Source organism: Leptopilina heterotoma, unplaced genomic scaffold, assembly GCF_015476425.1.
Source record: "Leptopilina heterotoma isolate Lh14 unplaced genomic scaffold, ASM1547642v1 Lhet_156, whole genome shotgun sequence".
NCBI classification, from domain to species: domain Eukaryota; kingdom Metazoa; phylum Arthropoda; class Insecta; order Hymenoptera; family Figitidae; genus Leptopilina; species Leptopilina heterotoma.
Window position 1 is genome coordinate 41,803 of NW_025110870.1, and position 18,955 is coordinate 60,757.

General features: G+C 29.1%; 1 protein-coding gene across 1 annotated transcript in view; it reads left to right on the top strand.

The window, feature by feature from the left end:
* The first annotated feature begins 9,910 nt into the window (after positions 1-9,910).
* LOC122498634 (transcription factor AP-2-epsilon) overlaps positions 9,911-18,955 on the top strand; it is a 376,673-nt gene continuing 367,628 nt past the window's right edge. Inside the window, exons 1-2 of the mRNA XM_043606457.1 lie at positions 9,911-10,041; positions 16,871-17,037. Of these exons, the coding sequence (XP_043462392.1) occupies positions 16,957-17,037 (81 nt within the window). The 5' untranslated portion in view covers positions 9,911-10,041; positions 16,871-16,956. The remainder of the gene's footprint in view (positions 10,042-16,870; positions 17,038-18,955) is intronic.

Consider the following 18,955-nt stretch of genomic DNA (forward strand, 5'->3'; position numbering starts at 1 on the left):
GGGCGCCATCGAATTTTAAATTTTAAAACATTTGAAAAACTGACATTGGATTCGCAATCAGAGACCCAATAAATCCCTAAGCAGTCATTTTTAAAATCTCATCTCGACTTTTTAAAATTTCGTCCACCATATTGGAAACGCCATTTTGAATTTTTGAAAACTGTTGGGTTGGCCGAAGGTTAAATTTTAATTTTTGTCAAGTGCTATAAAAATAATTTGTAGAACTCTTTAAGATGGCAGAACTTTGATAAAAAGCAATGAATTTTTTAATTAAAAACACTTTTCTTAAGTTTTATACTTTTTTATTTTGCAGAACTATTATTTTATTAGTTTATTATATTTTTAAATATATTTTATTTATAAGAGTGAAACTTGAGTTGAAGGATTTAAATTATAAATAAAGGCTTGGACATATATTTTTTAGTTTTCGAAAAATGGTAGTCTAAAATAAAAAAATTATCTAAAAATGTCAATTTCGTTACTTTTTTACAACACCATTTTCTCATGAAAGAGGGTTTATAGAATAGATTGTTACATGACATGTAATGCCAACAACAAATATAAAAAATTGTATAATATTTGAAATAACTAAAAGTCCTTAGTTTGCAGAGCATGGAAAGAAACTGACAAAACGTGAAAGCTACCTAATATTGGTTTAGAAGATAATTGTCTGATGATTTAAAATCATCTTGAATCAGAAACGATTCAGGAACGTTTAAGAAAGGATCGTTGAAAGATTGATATTGATACCCATTGATCTTAAGAAATACAAATGCCTGTGACCGAGAATCCTTTCAGGTTCAAGAAAGAACCCCTGAGGGTTGTCAGGTGCAAAGGATCACTCCTATACACTTTGGTTGTATAGACAAAATTTTTCAAACACCGCAAGCCCATTGAGAGTTTTTTTCTCCAGGGGTGGTGAAGAGCTTGTTGACTTAAGCGCGTGACGAATTGGCCTCTCAAAACATTTTCAATCAAACTTTAAGAATTTTACAAAGATGCAGAAAGAAGAAGTGGTTTATATTGCAATTCGATTCGATCTTTCTATCAAATAGCTGCTTAACTGGTTTTTATATCAATTCACCATTTATTTACAGAGGACATTTGAAAATTTATTACGTACAGCAAAAATTATCCACTGTTTAATAATACTAATATTTGGAAAAAAAAAGATTTGTAAAGCGAAAAGCTTATCTTTCAATTTTCTCACCTCAAAAGAATGTAAATGTAGAATTTGATGTATGCATAACGTGTGGATTCATGTTGCTCTACAAGATACAATTTCTGGCTACTTTAAATCTGCAGTTTCTCCGGATTCTTTGAAGTTTCAAGAGGGAACATTTTTCTTTGAGAATATACAACTCCTCGATATTAAGTACAATATCCATAGATTCTTCCAGATTTGTAATTTATTCCAGCAATATATATCAAATTCAGAAAGTCGTGTATAACATATGTATAACAATTCTTTTTTTAATGTTAACTTCCAAATGTTATTTAAACATGTGTACATTTGTTTATACATTTAATTTTCAAATAGAAATTTACGTGTTAATTACTTAAGTTGCTCTATAGTTCCGTAAGTCAGAGGAAACAATTTTTCTGTGATTGACACTAAATAATTATGTTTTTCAATCTTTTGTTTCGAGTCAACACGAAACTTATATATAAACTTATATATTGAATTGTAAACGAATAGATTTGAAAATTGTCAAAGAACTTTTGCGAAAATTTCACTGGTTCAAAACCTGAAAGGAATGTTAAATTAATGATTTGGTATCCTCCTTGAATTAGATTTCTATCGAATTCCAACATATTAAATTAAAGTATCGAAGTAAAAGAATGTTTTTTTCGTAAGCTTACAAAGGTTTGTTTGTTTAAATGTTTATGACATGTTATTTGAAAAAATTCAGTTTGTATGCTTTTAATTTTAAGTAATTTTGATTTAAGGATTATTTAAATTTGTATTTAACATTTGTTAAAAGTTACAGAGTTCGGCCGTAACATTACGATTTGAAGATAATTTTCTTCTGAAAAAAATTTCTTTTCAGAAAGGTTGGATATTTTTTTTTGAGTTTGGTGCGTGTTCGAGTAACATTTTACAAGCTCCATTGGCTCATAAAAATACAGTGCCATAAAAAAGGCGCAGAACACTACGATCGTTACTGTTCTACAGCTCTTAATTCGTGATAAAACATTAGTTCAGAATGTATTTGGGACTTAAGTCGAACGCCCACAGCGCGAGTAATATTCGCATTCAATATAGCTCGGTATTTCTCTGCATATGAGGCAAAATTCCTGCAGCGATTCAAGGGAAAAAGAAATGTCAACAGATCGAACTGTAACTTACACTAAATTTAGTACTATGGGTGAGTATTTCAATTCCTAAACATTGTTCGATTTTATCAAAAACTATAGAGGATTTATATTACTTATATTCCCATTATTGCTCGTGCATATCATAAAATTTTTTTCCGTCTATAAAAAAACGTTTCTCACTAATCAAATCATCAATACTTTTTGGTTGGTAAAATTACATCAATTATGCTTTAAAACTGTACACATTTTTTTATGTCATAGATAAATTATCAGATAAAACGGATGCATTTCAAACTGTTATTACCGTTAATCATGAAGCAACTCTATTATAAAGAAAGTTTAGGATGTAAATTAGAATGCACTTGAGAAATGGTCAGATTGAAAATAAATATACAGATACACATCTATGATGTTGATGATAGAAAAGCAGTAAAAATGGTTAATAGGAAATTACTTACGCAATATGCACGTTAGATCATTTCCTTCCCTAATTAGGTAATTAGGGTAAGATGGTCATTTCGATCAGATGGGAAGCATCAGCTAAGGATATATGTACATTATATACGCTCGTATACCGACCAATGGATAAACACATGTGCAGATTACATGATGCTTAAGGGCTTTTCATAGGTTTATGCAATTTAACAAGTAATTTCGAACTTACTCGAGCTTAACTTTCGGGGTAATGATGTAGTAGTTAAATTACTTTACACGACCGAGTTAAGAAGTTACTTTGCAATAAATTTTCCTGAATGTCACAAATTGTCATTGATTTCTTCAAGTCTGTTGTAGAATTGTTTGAATAAAGAAGCTCTTTAAGTTTTAGACATAATTTTATACTTATCATTCAAATCACTTGGAAAAAATTTTTGAGATGTTCATTTTTACCGAGGAATGTTTTTTAATTATTAACATTAAATCCAAGCAAACAAAAATATGCTGAAAATGTGAACGAAGATATTTTTAACATCTTAAGTTTATATATTTCAAATAATTGCAAGTGCCTACCAAAACATCTTAACATCTTATTTTTTGGAAAAAAGTCTTGAGGTTAACTATGAGTTCATATGTAAAATACTTTATGCATCTTAGTTTTTAGTAACTTACATTTTTTCGCATCTTACAATTCACAAGTAACTTATCACTAAACATCTTAATTTAGGAAACTTTAAAAAACTAACCGAAGAAACTTTGTTTATATATATTAACAACATACTATTTTACCAAAAAGTTCCTTTTAATGTTCTAGCGTATTTTTTAGCCCCTATAGATTAAAGAAAAACATGAAAAATAATAGCGGGCGTGATTTTGGAACGTCTCAAAAGGAAAAAAAAGATTTCGATGCAATCAGCATCGGAAATAAATTTTTTGATTTACAAATGTTTTTTGGAACCGAAAATCGTCTGAATGGTAGGAAAATCATTCCAAATAGTAAGTATGTGGTATAAAACGTTTCCACATATATTTCTAATTGATTCTCAGGTGTAACTTTAAATGACTGTACAGTTACGTCTAAATTAACAACATTTTACTTCCTTACTTTGACAATTTAATTTAATTATGTTAATAATTAACATTAGGATGGTATTGGCGAATAAGGCAAGAATTATAATAATAAAAATTTGGAGTTGATGGAGAAACGCTATGGTTAAGGTGCATAATTCAGTAACTGCACATTTAAAAAAGATTATTCTTCATCTGGTATCAGTGAAATGTTAGACACATTTGTTGCATCTTAGTGCTGAACATGCTTGTGACGTGCATCTAAAAAATTTAGATTTCTTATTAAAGGCAAGTCAGTCATGGTTTTCGAAAAGCATAAATCGAAATATAAATTATAAAACAGTTCATCGATCCATAGCTGATGGTTCAAAACTACGGAAGACTCCTAAATTAAATGGAACTCATTGATTCGCACGACTAGATACAATAAATGCAATTTTAGACCAATGGGACTCTTTAAAACTACATTTAAATATATCTCGATATTCTGAACACAGTTACACAGGATTTAAGGCTGAAACGCTGTATCAAATGTATAAATGTTTGGGGAACAAGTTATATCACATTTTTTGCAACATTCTTTGAAAAAGGTAATTTTGTTAAATAAATTATTTTAAGCAAATTCTGTAGAATGTTTAAAACTATTTCAAGACTTGAACAATTTACTATTTTCTGTTTTGCAAACAATAGTTCTTCCATAGAAATTAGAGGTTTATGATAACAAAACTTTTACACTTTTTGAATTTAAAAATATCTTACTCCCACTGACTGCATAGATTTACTTAGATGTTGACGAAATAATAAAAGATTAGAGCATCTTGCATCGATTAGAAGTTGAAAATTGTTCTTCTTCAGATGATTATTAGATGTACATCTGAAAACTAGCTTGCGCTCTTTTAAGTCTTCTATTTTTAAACGCTGCCGTTAAAAGTGCTTTTTCGTTATTTAATATTGTAAAGGACAAATTAAGAAATAAGGTGAGCAATAAACTAAACTAAACTGGAAGGAATCTGCCTTAGCCATCTGTCAACACTGCATGATAACTTGACTGCAACTTTAAATTTTTCGTCCAACAAGGGCTGTAGAAAATCTCTTGGAAAGTGATCGAAGAACTCTGTTGTGGTGCTTTTTATCATAATAAAAATATTTCTTGATTTTATTATGCTTCTTGTCCCACAAAAAAAGACTTTTTGTATAATAAAAAACTAAGGGGTTTTGAATTTGTAGTTGACAAAACTCCTTCAGATTTTCTTAAAATTTTAACTTTCTTATCCTGTCTTTCTGAGGTTCCAAACTCTGAAGAAATTTGTCTATAGGCATTCATAGGCTTTCGAACATGTTAAATCTTGAGATTCGCATGTTGTGTCTGTGCTACTTTCATTATCGGCAACTTTGAGAATACTATTTACTTCGAATCTGCTATTTGGGACTAAATTTACTATTTCAATATTTGACTATGGCTGCCAACAACAATTATCATCATTTTCAGACTCATGTCAGTTTTAAAAAACTTGATAAAATTTGCGACTATTTAACCAGCATTTCATTGGGATCTTAAGTATATTCGACATTTAATTGTGGGGAATTTGGCGAATCGTTCTCATTTGTCAGACAAAAATTCCCCAAGATTTGTTTCCAGTCTTTGTTTAAAGTCGAATCTAGCAAAATATTCCATGCATTTTCAAAAGAAAAAAGCAATCTCGCAAATTAAAGTTTTTGAGAAACGCATCTGCACCTTCAATTCTGTCTGCAAATAATATATGTCGGAATAAATTTTTTTATAATGCATTTTGTAATAGATATGATACTTTGATCCATTGGTTAAATCAATGCTGTCACGTTTGGAGGTAAATATATCCGAAAATACCGTTATAAGAAAACACTCTTATGCGTCGTTCGATGAGCGTCTTACGCTTAGGGCTGATTCGTAGTCGAATATTCTTACTGTATAACTTAAACATTTTCATTAACAGCATTTAATTCGTTCAGCGGTGGATACACATCTAGGCTGTGCAAATTTTTTAATATGATGTTTTCGGATTTGAAAATAAAATTTTTCAGGCATATTGGCACTTGCGATTTCCAAATCGTCAATAGTGGAAGTCTATTATTGTCACTAGCGTTTGCATAAAAAAAGTCTTCTTTTTTTGAGATAATGACGTGCAAGATATAATTATTCACCAATAAACTCCAGATTAAATAAATAAAATAAATATAAATTATTTATAAATAATAAATAAATATAAATATTCTTTATAAATATTCTTCAACGACAATCTCTATGTCGCACTTGCTAAAACCATATCAGTACAGCAGCATCTAATGTCCTTTCCTACATTTATTTTGTGAATTTCCTAAGTTAAACATTTTTTTCACAACTCATCAAATTGTAATATGTTGCATTACAAGTTATATACTCTTTTACTATAACGTCTTTATCAAAACCTTTAATTATTTTCAACACTGCACCTTTGGTTCCCGTGTCTAAAGCGACACTGGCCTGGAGGAGGAGGTTGACTTTAGTTTTCTAGAAGTCTGTCTTGAATTTTCATGGTATGAGCATTTCTTCCCTCGTCCTTTTATATTGGAACATGGACCCAATCTGGCCAAGAACACGCCGTTATTTAGAGTTTCAATATGATGCCACGTGGACTCTCTGCCTAAATCCTCGCCTTATTTAGAATATTTATTAATCCGTCAATAAATAAGTTAACGCGACACATTTGAATTTAATAAATACAATATTAGTTTTAAAATTTAAATAAATAATTGAATATTACACTATTTTTATTTTCTTCTAATTTACCTTTATCTTCTCGGCGTCGGATATAAAACATGGCGCGGAGTTTGCTCTACCTTACTTAAATAATTCCGAACTATTGAGCCAGAAAGTCACCAAGACAAGCATTTTATTTAATTTTCCCCACCTCCTTGAACTAATACCAATACTTCCCAAAATCTTCACTCATCATTTCTGAAATTACACGATCATTTATCAATAAATAGCGCAAATAAAATTAATAAGTAAGTGTTTTATCTCGCATTTAGTTTAACACGAGCAAGGAAGGAAGGTAATTAATTTGTAGGCTTCCTGTTGTGTCATGAAATTTAACATTTATTAAAATATTGAGATATAACGGGATTAAATACATAAGGTGGAGGAGTGATTAGTTTTTAAGACGAAGGTTGTACAGTGACTGGTTAATACATTTCAAAAAATTACTTAACGTCCTAAGTTTTGAGGTGTACAAATAATTTTTTGTGTAAAATTAGGTATTTTAATTGAATGCAAAAACTAAGGTGCGAGTTTAGAAAATTACCTGCGAAAGGTTCGTCTGGAAGATCATAATCTCCAAAAAAATCATCTGTCCCACACATGTGACAATTTACAAAAAATGTAATAAAAGGCTTAGGATCTTGCTGAATCTGTAGGACAATACACTTGAAGACACCATTGAGTATAATAAAGTAATAAAATAAATTGCACGAACGTGCCTAAATTCAATATTTTAGGATAAATAGTAATGCTAGGTAAACAGTGGTAAATATTTAAGTTTATCTTAACGATTATTCGATTCATTTAGTTGATAGTTTAAGCTTTAATTTAATTCTAATTAGAGACTGTACGACTGTATTAACATCGTTTATATTATGACGGTTCTTTTAAATAATAAATTAAAAGTTATGCAAAATTTAATAAATCATTTTCCCTTATTCGTCACAAATAAAAATTCGCACCAAACATAGCTGTCAGACGCCAGTTAGTTTAATTGTTGAAAAACTAACAAAAACAATAATTCAATAATGATAAAAAAAGTAAACCAACACTTCTCTATAAGTCAAAATAATCTCAAAGGAGATTCCGCTGAGAAAAGTTAAGAAGGGAAAGTATAACCTTTCTGAAACACGACTTTTAACCAATAATTTTACTTACTATTTTCTTGTCAATTTATCCTTCTGCTATAGACAGGAATTTAGACAAATCAATCTTCTTTAAAGAAAACACAACACAAATACACTCTCAAAAATAACACTTTTATTCAAACTATATAAACTCTCTTTTAAATACAATCTTCCACTCTCCTACAACCCATGTCTACTCTACGAGATCACAAATTATTATAAAACCATAATCTCCATAATCCTAGTCTAAGATACGTCTTCTCTATTCAACATCCAAAATCCAACTAACTCAAAAATGTGCTTTCGTCGTCTGCTACATTTTTCGCGAAACGCCGGTATATACACTTGTCAAAAAGGGGAATTTACATTTCTCTCTACGCCTTAAGGTCAAAAGGACTAACGCGCTGAAGCCAAAATCAAATAATTATTAATTGAAATTATAATAATAAAAAGAAAGTAAATAATGAACATATCATGACGAAACCACTTCGTCACAATATACAACAGGAACAAAAGAGGTCCGAAATTCGAGCCTTGTTGTACACCGAAGGTAGAGCAGAAAACTTCAGAATATGCCTAGTCGATATTTGTTTACGATTTGAAAACTATTAAACTGACTGTCTGGAACCTCGAACCATCAGTTATATCACTGTAAAAAGAAAATGCTGAATTAGAGCTGATTTAAGATATTAAAATGCGCTAACAGCATGCAGATATTTAGTATATTATACGGACCCTCCTAAGGATATCCGTAAGTTATTGTATCCCTATGATGTATCAGATCCGTCTTAAGGATATGATATTTTGAGGACATCCTAGGAGTATTCTTATTTGCAGATGTGACTAGGACGTCCGTATGATGTCTTAGAATATCCGTCGCTGTAAGGATGGAATCAAATGACGATTTAACAACCAAAGTTGATACTGAATAGATACATATCTTTTCGGATATGAATCGGAGGTACCCAAAACTTTTGATAAAACACCTTTTCGACGAACCGTGGTATCTAAGCCAAACATAGCACATATTTAGATTATCTTATTCTTCCTCTTCGTAATGTTATGTCTTTAGCGCCATTTTTAAAACACTAATTCGGGATGTCCTTAAAATATCTCTAGGACGACATCTACTATTCCAAATCTGCAAGATTCGATTTTAGTTTTAAGAAATAATCAACGAAACTCGACATTTACAACAAAAACGGATTTCAAATGCAATCTAATTTTCTTCAGAAAAACATTAAAGTTACACTAAATATACATATAAGGGAAAGTATAGGAAAAACGTATGCTGTGTGTCCATCAGATGGACCTATATACCATGTGTGAAAGACTGATCTGCGGAAAAGAAAACAAGCAAAAATCCAGTATGCATTGGGAGTTGTTGCGTTGGGGTTGCTTTTGAGAGGGGTGAAGACTAAGGGGATGAGGTAGGGGAATCGATTGGTGATACGCAGGCGCGGTACGGCATTGTAGAGGTGTGTGGTTATGGTTTTACGTGCGGTAGTTGACCGATCTCGATGATTGTGGATGCGCAGATGAGCTTGCGCCAGGTATCGCTATAGGTTATAGAGGACCGTGTACGCAAGTACGTTTCGCGACAAGGACACGACGACGGCGGAGGGACGACGTCATGTAACTGGAGGCGGTACCACACCCCCCCAGGGGACAAAGGCGGGGGCGCCACGGCGCCTCTTGCCTCAAGCACAGTGCGACGTCGCGACGCGCCACGTGCAGTGCTGGTACGATACAAAATCACTTCCTTCCGCTCTCATCTTTTCTTCCTTCCTTCCTTCCTTTTCGTCAACCTCTTGTCAAAACAAACCGGATCTGGCCTTCCATCCCCACCAGAAATTGCTTCTCGATTAATCGCTCAGACTTGCCGTCGCCGGAGATGTATGCATGAGAGAGAGAGAAAGAGCGTGAAAGGGAGAAAGAGAGAGAGAAAGAGAGATTGAGTGGCTGCCCAGAAAAAGAGATGGTACGGCGTCTGATGTAGCTTGCATCGGACCGCTAATTCCTTCGAGGATTAGGTGTACGCAGTGTATGTACCTTTGGTGATAATACGTGTGTGGGTGTATGTATTCGAGAGTATCTCCGGGCGTGAGTGCGTATACGCATCAAATTTTATTGTTCCGTGTGTTCATTGTCGAAATCAGAAATCTATTGTTGTTATTTGTTGTTGATAATTAAGGTGCTGGTGTATTCAGAATTTTATTGTTGTAACCGTTTCGTTTCTTGTATTTTCTTGTCGCGTTCGAGAATTACTGTGAAGTCGGAGTGTCGCATATTCATTGAAAAACAGAATGAGGAAAGGTAAGTTTTGTGAACATTCGCAGAACATTCTAAAATCCTATTTAAATTAGGTGCATTCGAATTTCCTTTTGTCGCGGATTGTGACCAAAAATAAGATGAAGTGAATTATTTGAACCACACATCGATTAGTGTTAGTTGTTACTTTACTTTTCATTTACTGAGAATAAAAAAGTGTTTCAATTTCAAATGAAAGTTTAAAAAGAAGTCCTTTAAGGTGGAACTGCAAAATTGTTTGACCATAGAATTCTTTTACCACAGAATTTTATACTCAATTTTACTTAAGGACGAATTTATGAAATTGTTACTGAAAGAAGAAAAACTGAATCAATATTTCAAACAGTTTCCATACATTATACAAATGCTTCATATTTGATTTGAATCTCTGTTCAGTAATGGCGCATTTTCAGTCTGAGTGTTACTAATTAAATGCAATACTATCATTCGGGTTAAAGATTTTATAAGTAATTATTTTTACAAATTTTAATAGTTTCCGGATATCCTTAGGACATTCGTAGGATATCTAGAATATCCGGTTGCTGTTAGGGAAATTATTATTTTTCCACAAATTCTTTTTCCTAATAGACAGTTTTTCCAAAAAAGTGTAAAATTTGGATGTCGCAACTGTAGTAGTGCAAATTAATTGTTGTCATTAATTTGACAGTATAGCATTAAATGTCAATTTTTTTAATAGCAAATTGAATTCTCGGTTCATTAAATTAAATTTTTTGTGGAAAATGAGTTATTGCATACGTTGAAATGGAAACTTTTCTAAATGACGATGGTTTTCTGTATTAGATATTATTTTTATAGTTTAAGTTGTGGCTATAAATATTTTACATAATTTTAAAAATTGTTTACTTTTTTGGAAATTTAGTCCTTTGAAAATTTCGGAAAAAATAAATTTTTGGATATATTTCTTGGCAATTTTGTTTTAGCACTTTTGTACCCCATTAAAGTAAAAATAAATTCTAGGATCTCAGTAGTTGACATAACATTAATAAATGCAGTTCATTTGTAAAATTTTGCCAAAAATTAAATTAACGTGAAGAATTTCAAGTTTTCCAAAACTGATTGCATTGAATCTGTTAGTTATTAGCTTAACTTAAAATCTTAGCCATCTTTTGGTTAAAAAATATTAACCTGAACAAAAATTATGTTTTTTTTTCAAAAAATTCAAATACTTTATTTTTTGTCAGTTTGATGCGACAGTATCCGTAGCTAACTTTTCGAGATAAACGAAACTCATTTTCATAATAAAAATTTAAAATATGTATAATACATTCCAATTCATAAATCAAAAACATATTCTTGATTTTTAAAAATTTTTCTAATTTATTTTTCAGTTAAATATTGTTTATTTTTAATCAAGTCTTTCCTCATACCTTTGATTTTCACTTTTTTTTTTATTATCATCATTAAATTTAATTAATGAATTACCTATTTTGCAAGTAGTAAATAAATAATTTAAACAAATAAATACAAATTTTCTCTGAAAGACACTTAATATATCTATTAAAATTTGTCAAAGAACTATCATAAACAGGGCTCGGATCGTCTTTAAGATTCAAAATAAGTCGCTTTAATCGCATAAATTCACAATAAAAGTCACGAAAAGTCGCATGAAATTTTAGAAAAAACGAAAAAGCAAACACGAAATTGTCAAAATTAAAAAAAAATCACATTTCTCGAAAACACATACTTTAATATTCAATAATCATGAATAAAATTTAATAAAATTTAATAAAATTCATAGCAAAATTCTAATTAGGTATTCTTAACATTTTTTTAAAAATTCTCTTTAAAATGTCAATTATTTTTATAAATAATAAAATTCTTCTCCGAAATTCAATTATTTAAAAAAAATTTTTATAAAATTCTTGTCAAAATTCCAATTATCTTTATAAATAATAAAATTCTTCTCCGAAATTCAATTATTTTCAAAGGTAATAAAATTTTTCGCAGAAATTCAATTATATTCAAAATTTTTTTTTAATTTTTCGTCAAAATTTTATAAATAATAAAATTCATCAATTATATTCAAAAGTTCTGATAAAATTTATTGCAAAATTCAATTATCTTCAAAAGTAAGAAAATTCTTCGTAGAAATTCAATTATTTAAAAAAATTTTTAAATTCTCTTCAAAATTTCAATTATCTTTATAAATAATAAAATTCTTGTCTGAAATTCAATTATTTACAAAGAATTTCAATAAAATTCTTGGCAGAAATTAAATTATTTTCAAAATTTTTTTTGAATTTCTCATCAAAATTATCATTATTTTCATAAATAATAAAATTCATCCTGAAAATTTAATTAATTTCAAAAGTTCTGATAAAATTCTTTGCAAAATTCAATTACCTATCTTCAAAAGTAAGAAAATTCTTCACCGAAATTCAATTATTTTCAAATTTTTTTTAAAATTCTCCTCAACATTTCAATTATCTTTGTAAATATCAAAATTCTTCTGCAAAATTCAATTACTAACTAATTTTTTATAAATTTCTTCCCAATAATTCAATTATTTCCATAAAAAATAATTAAAACTTTTTTTTTAATGTCATAATATATAAATAATATTATTATTATCACTCGGTCATCTTTAATTATTATAAAACATATAGACATCGATTGCTCCGAGTCGAAGACTCGAAGTAATCGATTTCTTCATGTTTTATAACAATTTTTTATAAGTTGTTTAATTTCAAAAAGGTTTGAATTTGAATCTTTTGTAAAATTTTAATTTCTATGAAAAAATAATAATTAAATATTTTTTTGAAAAAAAGTTATTGATGATTGATGTTTTCGAAAAATTTGAAAGAAATTTGTAAATAAATGTAACGAAACATTTTTTTGACTAAAACTTTTTCCTTTAATTTTCTAAAAAAAATTTAAATTTTAGTCGCATTTTTTTAAAGAAAAAAAAATGTCGAAAAAGTCGATTAGTCGCATTTTTTCCCAAAAAAGTCGCAAAAAAGTCGAAAAAGTCGCACAATCCGAGCCATGTGAAATAAAACGATCATATTTTTTTGTTTTAAGATGAAATCACAAAAATTTTCAAATTTTCATTGTTTTATTAAAATTAATTAATTTAAGTTTTCGAGAAAGCAGCTGATAAAGTTAAACAACTAGATATTCATCAGTTCTCGACAATTATTTTTATAATTTGTTACTCCAAGGTTTTTGGGATCGTTAATTACGAATCCGGTGTCAGATTTTCAAAATTCAAAATGGCGGATCCAATATGGCGGACATATTTTTTTAAAAATCAACGTATGCCCTAAGGAGCATAATAATAAGTTTTAAGGGAATCCGATGAATTTTTAAACAGAATATCTGCCATATTTTTAGCGGAAATTTTTATATTTGCAAATTCAAATAGATAAAATTGAATTGCAGAAGAAATTAGTATTATTCACATTCTGTATTATAAAATATTTATAATTGTCGAAAAAAAATAATCTCGAAAAAATATTATCGCAATAAATTACATTCATTAGCATTAACCAAAAGTTCTTGTCACAATTGAAGATTATTCCTTATTCCGCACAAAGAATACTTAATAGAACAAAAAAAAACTTTGACTAATAAAATATACGTATGCGCGGTGAATGCTTAGTCGCAAAAAAAAGATGGTAAAGTTTACAAAAAATATCAAAGAATATAAACTTTTGCAGTATAAAGAGAAGTTTTTTTCAGGAAAGGGATGGTTTCTTCATTTCCCGAGAATATTTGCAATTAAAAACAGGTTGTGGCACCTCTGGGAGCCGTATTTAACTTTACTAACTAAGTTTTGCCTTCGTCGACGGGACGCCCGAGGGATATGAGACGTCGTCAGGGCGATTCATATTTTTAGGGTCTACACCTGTATATACCTGTTGGCTTTCTTCGAATATCAGATTTTTTTTTTGGAAAATTTTATTTTATTAGAAATTATTGAATCAACTTTTATTTCGTTAGTGTAATATTTTCTTGAACCTGACATTATGGTATAACCCAGATTTTACCAAATTGCATTTATCCGAACTGTTATTTTAACGAAATGTCACTTTTGCAAATCGACAATTTTACGAATTGTCATTTATGCGAACTGACATTTTTACGAAATTTAACTGTTGCGAATTGTCATTTTTGCGAAAATTGCTATAGTAAATCTATATTTGCATACAAGTTTACTATAGCAATTTTCGCAAAAGTGACAATTCGCAATAGTGACAATTCGTAAAAATGGCGATTCAAAAAAGCTACATTTCGTAAAAATGACATTTCTGAACAATAATGATTCGTAAAAATGACAATTCACAAAAATGACTTTTCGCAAAAGTGGCAATTCGTAAAAATTTCGATTCGCAAAAGTGACATTTCGTTAAAATAACAGTTTGGATAAATGCAATTCGTTAAATGACAGTTCGGTCAAATGACATTTGGGGAATAATCATGCGCCTCCATATTGGATCCGCCATTTTGAATTTTGAAAATGAAAAAAATCTGGCATCTGATTTGTAATCAGCGATCCTAAAAACTTCCGATTACAAATTTTCAACAAAATTTAACCTCTAGATGCTCCGGGGGCATAGTACAAAGGCAATAAGATATAATAAGATCTATATAGATATAATAAAAATAATAAAGATAATAATTCATATAAGATATAATAAAGATATAATAAAATTTAGAATTTTATAAATTAAAAACAAATTTTGGTCAATGCATTATGACACACTAACTGGCAAACAACTGAAAAAGGAAAAAAAAGGAATGAAAGACCAACCTCTCCACAAGTTACCCTAAACAATTTTTTAAATATGAGTGATATGTAAAATTATAGGTTATTCTAATATTTACAGTAAATCGTACAAAATTGTATAATAACATTTGAACTACTTATCACTAGGATGTGTGTTTCAAAGTATAATGTATCGAAGAAAAAGTTATTGGAAATAAGAATAACTCGATGAAATAAATTCGAGTATGATTCTTCTGTAGTGCCCTGGGGCAGAATATGAGTATATTTGAAGATTACATTTGGATTGTAAAGAAAGGACGGACTACATTTCAGCGATTCATAAATTATAAATTTGTAAATTTGATTATGTCGGGAAAAGTTATTTTATATATATAAATATGCATTTTTGTTGATTTTATGCGGTTGCTATGTCCTACAATTGATTGAAGATATTTTGTATATTTAAAGAACGTCTTTACTTGAGTCCCAAATCTTCATCGAATTAACATTTTTTCGAAATTAAACTTTTGCGAATTGTTATTTTCGCGAAAACTCATTTTTTCAAAATTTAATATTTCCGAATCGTCATTTAAGAAAATTGTCATTTTTACGAATCGTCATTTTTGCTGATTGTCATTTTTCCGAAACATTATTTTTACGAGTTGTCACTTTTGCGAAATGTCATTTTAACGAATTTCCATTTTAGCGAATTGTCAACTTAACAAATTTTCACTTATTCGAGTTTTCGTTTTTACGAAATGTCTGTATTACGAATTGCTACTGTTACGAAATATCATTTTTACGAATCGCTATTGTTGCCAAATGTCATTTATCCAAATTGACATTTTTACGAAATGTCACTTTTGCGAATCATTATTATTTCGAATTGTCAGTTTTACGAATTGTTACTTTTCCGAATTGTCATTGTTGCGAATTGCCATTTTTTTTCGAATTGTCATTTTTACGAATTGACACTTATGCGAATTGTCATTTTTGCGAAAATTGCTACAGTAAACCAATAAATGCGAACAAGTTAACAAATTCATTGTTTGCAAAAGTGCCATTTTTGTAAAAATGACAACCCGAGCAAATGTCAATTCGCAACTACGACATTTAGCAAAAGTGTCAATTAGGAAAAGCGACGATTCGTAATAAATAATTCGTAAAATTGCCAATATGCTAAATGGAAATTCGTAAAAATGACATTTCATAATAGTGGAAATTCGTAAAATTGCCAATTCGCTAAAGTGGAAATTCGTAAAAATGGCGTTTCGGACAAATGAAAATTAGCAACAATAACGATTTGTAAAAATGACAATTAGAATAAATGGCAATTCGCAAGAATGACAATTCAGAAAAAGAAAAATTTGGAAAAGTGTCAATTAAAAAAATGATGATTTGCAAAAATGACATTTTGTAAAAATGTCAATTCGCATAAATGACATTTCGCAACAATAGCGACAATTCTAAAAAGTGTAAATTCGTAAAGTTGCCAATTGGCTAAAGTGAAAATTCGTAAAAATGACATTTCGCATTAGTGACAATTTATAAGAATTGCGTTTCGGACAAATGACAATTATCAACAATGACGATTTGTAAAAATGCCAATTCGGAAATGTGATAATTCGTAAACATGTCTTTTCGTGAAAATAACAATTTGCGAAAATACCTTTTCGAAAAAATGTTAATTCGATGAAGTGACAATGCGTACAAATAATACTTCGAAACAATGACAATTCGTAAAAATGTCATTTCGGACAAATAACAGTTCATACGAATTACTTTTCGCAAAAGTAAAAATTTGTAATGATGTAGCTTTAAAAAAATGACAATTCATGATTAAATGACGATTCGTAAAAATGACAATTCGTTAAAATGTCAGTTCGTAAAAATGTCATTTCGCTATAAATACTGTTCGACATTTCGTAAAAATAACAATTCGTCAATAATTTACTTAATAACTATTAAATTTTTATTAAAAACTTCGTATTTTATAGCACACCTACATATTTGTAATTTTTAGAAATTTTTAACCGTTCCTTTACCAAAAAATTTGCGAGTTACCATTGAAATTGCCTTTTCAATTGAATGAATTTCACATTTCAGATTTCACGATTCACGTTCTTTCGGAAATGAAATCCTCGGACTCGTTTTGGTGTCGAATATAAAGTAAGGAAAGTTTGGAGTAACGTATGTCAAGGTTTGCCGCTTTTGCAACGGAGAACCAAAACGCCAATATGTCATACTTGGCTTTGGATTCGAATGCTTGGCAGGTAAGTTTTTTGAAAATTCATTTTTAAAAACTGGTGCGAAATCAATTTTTTCTAGAATGTATAATTTGAAATTTCACCGATGTCAATTAATATATGTGACTGATTAAATAAATTTAAGTTATTTTTAGTTTTCGTAAATCGATTTAAATATTATAAGCAACTTGCTGTAGTTCGGAGTTGAAAATCACTTATATTAGATTTGTTTCGCGTTGGCAAGTTGATGCAATCATCTTTGTCAAGGTATATTGAAGCCTGACGCATAATTGCAACTAATTGCATTATCCTTCCTCAATGTACCCAAAGATAGCAAGGATTTGCTTCTCTTAAATCTTTCATGAATATATTCATAAACAGTAAAAAGATGAACCAATTGATATGTTGCAAAGGATATTAGTACTTTATTATGAAAGTTCATTCGCAATATGAATTCTATAATATTCCTTGAAAATTGATGACATATCAATTTTATTATCGAATATCGTAGGTGGAACCCTAAAAATCGATCTTTTTACAGATTTTAAATGTAAAAGATTTCTAAAATTTTGTGTAAAAATTTTAGAGAGATCCGAGCCTGCATTCTAAATATATTTTTTTTCATGAATAGATTTTTCGATGATGAAGAAAAAATTTTTTCCTTTTTTTGCAATCCAAGATTGTACAGGTATTACACGGCAATAACTGTCGGAAATCATTGTGCATTATTAACATTTAGGTGTCAGTCGACAATTTTTCTAAGAAACTTCTCTGTATTTAAATTGAAGGTATGCATAATTTTATTTACCGATGCTATTTTACAGAATTCAGTTTCATCCATTTAATTCGTTTAATGCACTTTTCGACTTCAATATTCAATATTGAACATTATTGAATGTTGCGTAAACAACGCTACAAAATAAAGTATCACGTTTGAAACGAATCCTGGAGAAAAAATTCATCGATTGCAAAGTTTATGTACTGAAATTGGATTCTCGAGACTGTTTTCTATAAATGATTATACTTTTAATAGTTAGCAAAAAGAAAATTTTTATAGTTTTGATAAAGTTTTATATTTTTATGTCTTGAAACAACTTTGAATTCACAAGAATTTGGTTCCATTACATTGAAATTGTATATTCATGAAATATGACCATGTTTTACTTATAAATTAATAAATAATGTAACTAATAAGAAACTGACTTTTTCCGTCAAATTATAAAAAGCTTTCGGTATTTCTAATTGAAATTTTCTGGGAGTGCATTTCGAATTAATATTATTTATGTTGGCAGCATTTAAAATAATTCGTTTTTTATGATAAAAAATAAGAAATTTTTAGTAAAATACTTCAGACTTCGCACTCACCTACTAAAACCTGCCATTTACTACTTTTTTACGTTATGATACTATTTGGGTACTTTTTTTTAGATTTCAGCCACTAAAAGCTACTATTTCTTTTTTTTTTTTTTTTTTTGAGAATTTCTACTTCCACTACTTTAAATTCGCTAATACTAGAAATCAAAAAACTATTCTCAAAAATTATAATCAAATCATTTAAAACGATTCAATTATTTTCAAAAAATATTCGAAATTCAATTATTTTCAATATCTAGAATTTGCATAAATCTTAGCAAAACAATTTAATTATTGAAAAAACAATTGATAAAATTCATAAAAAATTCAATTATTTTTATAAATAATAAAATTCCATTGCAATTCAATTAATTTAGAACAAAATTTTTATACAATTTTTACAATAATTCAATTATTTTCACTAATAATAATATTTTTCATGGAAATTCCATTTTTTAAATAAATTTTTAATAAAATTCTGTCCAAGAATTCAATTATTTTCAAAAATAACAAAATTCTTCTGAGGAAGGCAATTATTCTAAAAAATTTAATTTCGATTCTTCGAAAAAATCAATTATTTAAAAAAATGTAT